Source organism: Teleopsis dalmanni, chromosome 2, assembly GCF_002237135.1.
Source record: "Teleopsis dalmanni isolate 2A chromosome 2, ASM223713v2, whole genome shotgun sequence".
NCBI classification, from domain to species: domain Eukaryota; kingdom Metazoa; phylum Arthropoda; class Insecta; order Diptera; family Diopsidae; genus Teleopsis; species Teleopsis dalmanni.
In genome coordinates this window covers 39,630,726-39,638,880 of record NC_051847.1, presented here as the reverse complement: position 1 = coordinate 39,638,880, position 8,155 = coordinate 39,630,726, and the positions used below count along the sequence as shown (strand labels likewise).

The 8,155-nt window shown below is 31.8% G+C and overlaps 1 protein-coding gene across 1 annotated transcript in view; it reads right to left on the bottom strand.

Moving 5' to 3' along the window:
- Positions 1-4,003, bottom strand: part of LOC119674357 — an 8,871-nt gene extending 4,868 nt beyond the window's left edge. Inside the window, exon 1 of the mRNA XM_038085493.1 lies at positions 3,787-4,003. Within this exon, the coding sequence (XP_037941421.1) occupies positions 3,787-4,003 (217 nt within the window). The remainder of the gene's footprint in view (positions 1-3,786) is intronic.
- Positions 4,004-8,155: the final 4,152 nt, after the last annotated feature.

Below are 8,155 nucleotides of genomic sequence, written 5' to 3'. Positions count from 1 at the left end.
AAAAATTGTTTTACGATCAATTCTAAAATTTCAAAGAACTATTAATTGTCTATTGATACCAAAGAGTGACAGCACTCACAAAAAATCTCTGTTCCATCTTTTGGAAATTATAAATTTAGTGTAATATATCTTTTACAGATAAAACGATAGACACTATCGTTAAGCCTAGTTGTCCCATTATATTGGTGAAAAGCGCGAAAAATAGTTTATTCTCTTTTACTAAGAGAGCACGCACATAAAAAGGGCAAATATATTTCATTTGTGATGGTATTAAATATTTTTTATATCATTTAAATTATATATTATTAAAAACACTACTATTATATATTATAAATAATCTGTCTAACTTTATTTTCATATAGAACGTGAAACAGCTATTAATGAAAGAATTCGGAGGATACAAACTAATTCTTCTACAGCCAGAACATAAATCTATTTAAGTAATACTTAATTTTTAAAATTTAAACAAAAATTAATTTTAAACCTTAAATATTTCTTCCTCTTCTAGAGTCTCCACAGCGTAATAACGCCGTGACCGAAGAAATACAAATATGCAGACCCAATACATCGTGTGCTTAATTTTAGGTGTCATCACCATCCTTTTTATGTTTTACATAAATAAAAAACTCCACTCTGAACCAGTCGTAAAGAAACCTCCGACTTTGTATGAAATGTTTTTGGGCAACCCAATTAACATTTCTATTTGTGCTTTTATTTTATTAATTGTGATGGTCGGAATAAAAAAACTACGAAAGAGATATCTGCAAAAACTCAAGCGGAATTGGTTCATAACAACGGTCTCTGAGAGATTATTCACAGAAATAAGTGTGAACTATGTTAACAATATACGTGAGAAGGAAAGGGCTTATATAAATAAAATAATGTACACTGATCCGAATCTAACAAAGCTATTCACCAATGCAATGAAAGAGCTAATACCGTTGTACGATTTAAGCTCAGAAACACTTGTGGAAGAAAGCTTTTTCTTGAGCAGAATTTGTGAGCTCATCTTTATGAAAATCAGTGAAGCCCGCTTAAATGGTACTCTTGCAGTAGTGCCCGAGACTCAGGATAATTGATTCAACGAAACAATTATTTTATATCATTTCAGTTTAGGATTTTGCGACACATAGTTTTAAAATCTAAATTTTTGTATGGTAAGTATTCACTCTTACAGTTTATTATGAATTCTTATAAATTTTTTAATGTTCGTATTATAGGATCAACGCAAATCTTTTCGCTGAAAATTCTAAATCTCAGTTAATCCCTATCTAAATCAATATACATTAATGGGGAAATATATATACAAACAGTTTTGAGATAATTTATTTTGTTATTTAAATTTTTAAATAAAAAGTAAAACTTTTTAAATTAATTTATATCATCTTTGTTCAGTTGGTGTTTGATAGCCTTCCAAACCAGATAACCTCGTGAATTTTTACGAAAATGAAAAAAAGTGAATTTCGTGTGCTGATTAACCATTACGATCCCAAATCCACGAATTGGGATACGAACTGCTTCCCCATCCAGCATATTCCCCAGATTTAGCCCCCTGTGACTATTTTCTGTTTCCAAACCTAAAGAAAGGGCTGGGCGGTAAGAGATTTGAGTCGATTAAGAGATCATTACCGAAACAAACGCGTATTTCGAGGGCTTTGAGAAAACCTATTATTTAGAAGGAATAAGAAAATTAGAAAAACGCTGGATTAAATGTATCGAGCTAAAAGGTGAGTATGTAGAAAAATAAAATGTTTATTTGTCAAAAAAAATTTGTTTTATTCAAAAAGTCACTGACTTATCAAACCGCCCTCGTACTATATGTAATGTAGCACTAGTTATTAGTTGTTTTTGTTTTCTATTTCTATAGTATTCTAATATTTACTTTCTTGAGGAGTGTAAAATAAAGGGAGATAGCATTATGTTCAATTGAATGAGGAGCCACCTTGACTTCACATATTTGACATTTTTAAGAGAATGTTCTGGTGTTTTATACCCAGACCAATTTTTGTTGTGGCGATGTTGTGGAGTAAGCTAAAGAATAGGGTACCTATGTGCTTAAATCGCAATCTGGAAAACTTCATTCTACATAACCGTTGAAAGTAACATATCATATGTTGGTTCTCTTCTTCGTATGGTATCTCTGGCTGCAAGTCGACCCATAATGCAGTGTCCTGTAAGAACCGTTACTTATACCGCGCTTCTGTTCAGGTAAGATTATATCAAATTATTAAAATCTATTGCTCAAAATAATAATCAGCCAATCTTATTGGCAGTGCAGATTGTGAAACTGCGCTAAATAGTGCAGTTATGAGCTGAAGGTTTTATAAGCTCAAGAAATTTCTGATGTCTTTTCTTCGAATGCTGTGATGGAGCTGAGAAGAGATATAGAGCAAGCTTTTAATTGTGACTGTTTTGTGATTGCCTGTATTAGTAAATATTTATATATTTATATATATATATATCTATATATCTATATATATATATATGTATATATTTTTATATATATAGTTATATATATATATATCTTGTATGTTATTTCGTGCAAACGATTAAGTTTTGTTCTTTTGTTACAATATTGCTGTAATCCAACAAAGGATTTATTGGGACAGATTAATCAACCGAACAATATTGAATAGAAATATACAATTATTTTCTTGCATTCTAAAGCTAATCAAGTTAAAATACTGAGTTATAAATTAGTTGTACTGATTAGTATTTCCATAGAACATTGCTTTCTGTATAAGTAATAATTATTTATCCAACACTATTTCTCACTTATTATTAATTTATGTAATTAAATAATTTCCCTGCAATCTGCAAAGCAATTAGAAATCCTAATTAAGCACACATTTTTTAAATCTCGTAGTTTTTCTTTAGAGATACAATCCATTGAGATTTCTATTTGCCAACAACAACTCAGGCAACAACAGCAACGGTATGAACAATTTGCATGCTGGCAACACCATTGAAGTTCAAGTAGAATCGCATTTGCAAATTGATTACAGTGCAAAATTCAGGAGTGCTGAAAATGTAATTTACATCAGCAACACTTGCATAATTCAGATTGTATTGTTGTTGTTGTGTTGTTTGTTGCAGCCTGTTTTTATGAGTATTTGTTATGGTTGAAGTTAGTATTGCTGCTGAACTGAAGCTGATGATGTTCTTGCTCCTACAGCTTCTGCTGCTGCTGCAGCTGCTACAGCTGCTACAGTTACTGCTGCTTCAGTCTATGGCAACAGTTTTAGATACAATAATGAACGTATTGCAGCCAACACTGCAGCAGTGGAGCTGATGTTGATGACTATGTTGATGATATTGCTGTCGCCAATGGCTTGCATGTATCCGTCTGTCGACAAGCATTTGAGTTAAGTAGCAAGGCTAGTCAGACATAAATGCACGTAGCCCTTTAGGAAGCTCCCGCTGAATTAACATGGACAGTAAGAGATGAGAATTGAAATTTGCTGTAATGGAGCGTACATGAGTAACAGTCGAAACTAGCAATTTACTGCAAAATGAAGTTGTTGTTGACAGCATCAAATGTGGCATCCCAGCTGCTAGTGCCCCACCAGCATTATGTTGTCGGCATCGGCAACAATGCTCACAGCAGATAACAGCCATGTAAGGATTTTGTCACGCGGCCTCTCATACCAATCTTTCCAAATGTAATTTCAATTTTTTACACTAAATGTATTAATGTTAAATTATGTACAAGTAAGTTGGTGCTGTTACTGTTGCAGTTATTCTTGCCACAATGGCAGCACATGTTGTTGTTGCAATATGACCAACTGTTTTGTTTATTTCCGCATTTGTCATTGTTGTTGCCATTGCCGTTACCGTTGCCGTTCCCGTTGTCGTTGCCGTTGTCTTTTTCTAAACGTTGTTCAGACCATCGACATCCATGCTGTTCCTGATTATACTCTAGTTTTTGCACAGTGTGAATTGCGTGGGGTATTACAGCGTAGTGTCGCCCTATGCTGGCGACACCGATATAACTATTATCCATTGTCAGGGTTATCAACAGTGTGATAACTTTATGTTATCAATAAGTTTTTGTCGAGTGATTTGCATTAGACAGACTGACATTGTATTATTGCGTTTTACATGTATTAGAAATGTCTTTATGAAAAACGCTAGTCTCTGTGGTAAGACAGTTTTATTAAAATTAATTTTTCAATGTAAAGCAAAATTAGTTTTTCCTTCATAATGCTACAGACTAGACAAGCAACTATTAATTTAGAAAAAAACTAATTAAAAAAATTGAAGTGAAATATACGATAAAAAAAAAACGATTAAGACAATATTGGCTTAAAAGTTTGAGTACAATTCAGCAGAGTATCTCTTATCTTAATCCTAAAATAATCTAAATTTAAGACCTAATCTAACACATAATCCAATACAAGACTATCTTAATCTAAACTTAATATACCGGCATTATATTGAGGATATAGCCTTGTAGCTACAGAAATGGTTGGTTATAGGACCATTGTGTAGCCATTGCTTTAATTTCGAAGTTACAGTTTATTAGGTTTCTTAAGTTGAAGTAGTATCTGGAGGTCTGGATACAAGATTAAGATTATTGTATTGTTTTGGAAACTTATAGTTGTTTTGAATAAGAATATATAACTAAACAATAACTCCCACCGTTTCAACATAAGATCTATATATGAATATACATATAGATTAATACATTATAGTAATTAATGCTATAATGTAATTAACCAGGAACTTACAACAGTTGTCACAGCATATAACTCGGTCATCGTGACTTTTCAGAACAGCATTGGGCAGTAATCTAATATATGGGCTACAATCAGCTCCGAGTGTACATATAGCATTTTCTAGACTACTTTTTGTCATTGACTGGTTCTTACTGTTAATATGCCTAGAATATTTGAACTTAACCATGACCTTAACTACAGCAAGCTTTAATTGATTAAAGTTTTTATATTAAACATGTTCGATTGGCTAAAGCCAATATAATGTGATGTTTGAATGGTAAGTGACCTAGTCTAATTCACGAAGCAACACTTTTCTATTCCTTATTTTGTGAGAGCATATAGCATGACAGCCAATCTAGTGGTATAGACTTTAGAGAATATTATGAGACCATGTCATAAACAATTAAATAATGAATAAAAATACAAACAAAAATTTAAAATGGTTTTTTAAATACATATAATATTATTTAGAAAAACGAAAAATTATTTCCTTTTGAGGGAGCAAGGAAGCATTTCAGTCTGCTTGATAGCATTATTAAAACGTCAAAGGATTTAAGTGACGTTTAAAGCACGTGTACTTTTCTACTGAAGTAGGAAGCATCTTTTGAAAAGTTACTTTGATCTTTTAAAATCCAAAATGCACATTCTATTTTCCCAAGCGTTAGCTAATAAAAATATAATTTTTACTCAAAACATTTTGCTTAATCTAATACACTATAGCAGCAAACAAAAATGCGAATAATGTCTTTAATGTACACTTGAGAGATACCAGAGCCCACTTCATAAAAGGATGAATTTATTCTTGTTTTATTGAATCAATGGAAACGTCATTAGCCTACGATTATGATGCTGTGGAACAGTTGTGCGTGTGGTGTTTGTTAAAAAAATCAACTTCAAAAGTACCAAACAACACAGTTACATCTGCAACGCAATTATATGAAATCATATGGACTGAAAGGATGCTGTGTGGCTAGAAGAGTAAGCGAAGAGTATGCCAAACAAAAGTCGCTTTACAATCTTGTCAAAGGCACCACACACTTTGGTGTTGTGAACATATGAAGACACAACAAGCGGTAAGTATTTGTACGAGTATCTTTTCCGCACTTTAGGTATGATCTATCACAAGTTGCAGTTACCGCAGCACTGGCAACATTATCAATATAAATAGCAACAGCAACATCATTCATCAGTTTCTGCGCTTTGATTTCAATATTAAGTGGTGACACACACGACTCTGGCAATCATTGGACTTGTTGGCGTATTTGTTCGTATTTTTGTAGCTGTCAAGTTCATAACGAGGGTAGTGTAAAAAGTTTAAAAATGACAATTTATTAAAAAGATATTTTCTTGTACTTTTTGAGCATTAAAGTCATAATTTTATGACTAGAAAATTAGTTACATATAATATAAAATTATTAAATTTAAATAATTTCTCATAGATTTCACATTAAAATTTTTATGAAGACGTTTTCCATGGTAAATTGTAAAATTATTCCTTAATAAATTGCTGCCTTGTTTCTCTTTAAGTTTTTCTTAGACTTCTTTTAGTCTACAACATCCAGTGGTACTTAAAACATGTATTGTTCGTCAAGAATCGGATATCCTTTATCAGATTTTTATTTCTCCAATCAATTTGAAAACCGTACGTCCGTTACCAATATTTACCAAAAATCACACCCAGAAAAATATGCTCTACCCACATACTCGTCAAATTGACTTAAATATTTTGTTAGAGATATATTAGCTAATGTGTTAAAGAAGATATGAAAATCAACATGTGGTATGGCTGACCCAACATGCTGCGTCGAGTAAGAATATTTTGATCTTAGATTTAGTTAAAATCTGGACAAATCAACCAAATTATTTTTCTGAGTGCACGCAATCCAATTGGTAGGTTGCCAGAATATTCATACTTTTATTCATTATCTTCGAAAACAAACTAATTAAAAAAATAAAACTATTTAAATTCATATATCTACATCTATATGGATTGAAATCCATATAAATCTTCATCTATATGGATTAAAATCCATATAAATCTACATCCATATAAATCCATATATTTACATCTTGAGTACATCAGCATAGTCACAGATAACCCTTTCCTAGACTTTCCTAGTCACTTATCTATTACCTTTTTACATGTGAAGAAGCCTTTGCTCAACTGGAAAAACCGGTAACCCCAGTTTCGATACTATTAGTGAGTGTTATTGCATATTTGGACTATGTGAAGATTGATAATAACATATATAGTTAAAGAGTTTACACAGTTTAACAATATAAAAATTATAGATACAATACATAGTCGCGATAATACTACAGATATCGCTAATTTTTAATCTCAACAGTTTATTTTACTGTAATATATATATGCCAATATAACCTGATTCTCAAGACGTTGGGTCTTAACATTATACATATTATTATTAATTATAGAAGTATTTATAACACAAATTACACATACAACGATAATATTATTATATTAGTGTTATATACCCATCTATAATTTGATACTTAAACTTTTCTAGTCACTTATTTATTCTATATCTAATTTTTCTTTCTAATTTCCAGAAAAATCTAAAAAGAAATTTCTAAACTCCAGAAAAATGTGTGAACATAAAAGTTAAGTACGGCTTTGGGTCAGTTGGTTTAGGTGCGCTGACAGTGAGCTTTTAATTTGGCAGGGCACGTGTTCGATGCCTGGTATTTGCATGTTCAGCCAAAAATTCAATTAATTAAAATAATATAAAAATGAATTTCTGTTCTTGTAGTTCACTACTTTTCGAAAACCTCTATATATCTATTTCTTAAAAACTTGTGTTGCAAACCTCGTACAAATTTATTTCCTAAAATATTTATGAATGCTACTCCGGTAGTTCATACATTGTCTTCAAGCAAAATGTCAATCATAAATGCTGAGCTACTTCTACTCGCTGCTGGTGTACATTAAAGAAGGAATGGGATCCAGAATGGCTTATCCAATAACACAATCCATTCATTATTATTTTTTTTTTTTTTTATTATTTCTGCTCTTTGTTGTTGCTATTCCTTGTTATTTTACTTCATTTCATTGAGTGATACAGCAGTGTTCGTTCGCCTTGTACATCTTGTCCCCCAATTTGTTGATATATTTGCCATTTATGACAGTTGAAATGTTAAGAGGCATTTGCAAGTGTTAAGCATGTATTCGCTCTTCTTCCTTCTCCGGCACTGGGACTATTACATTTCTGAAGGCGGCATAATAAAATTGACACGTCATGCCAACAGATGTTACATTTCATGGGTTTTTGGTTTTTTTAGCGCCCTTTGTTTAGTATTCCGCTCGCTTTAATTAAAGCATTTCAAATAACAAATTAATGGCACATTTCTTTCATTTCGCAGAGTGTTAAAAAGGCTGTTAAAATTTTAACGAGCTTCGGAAATAGTTTAACAATAAA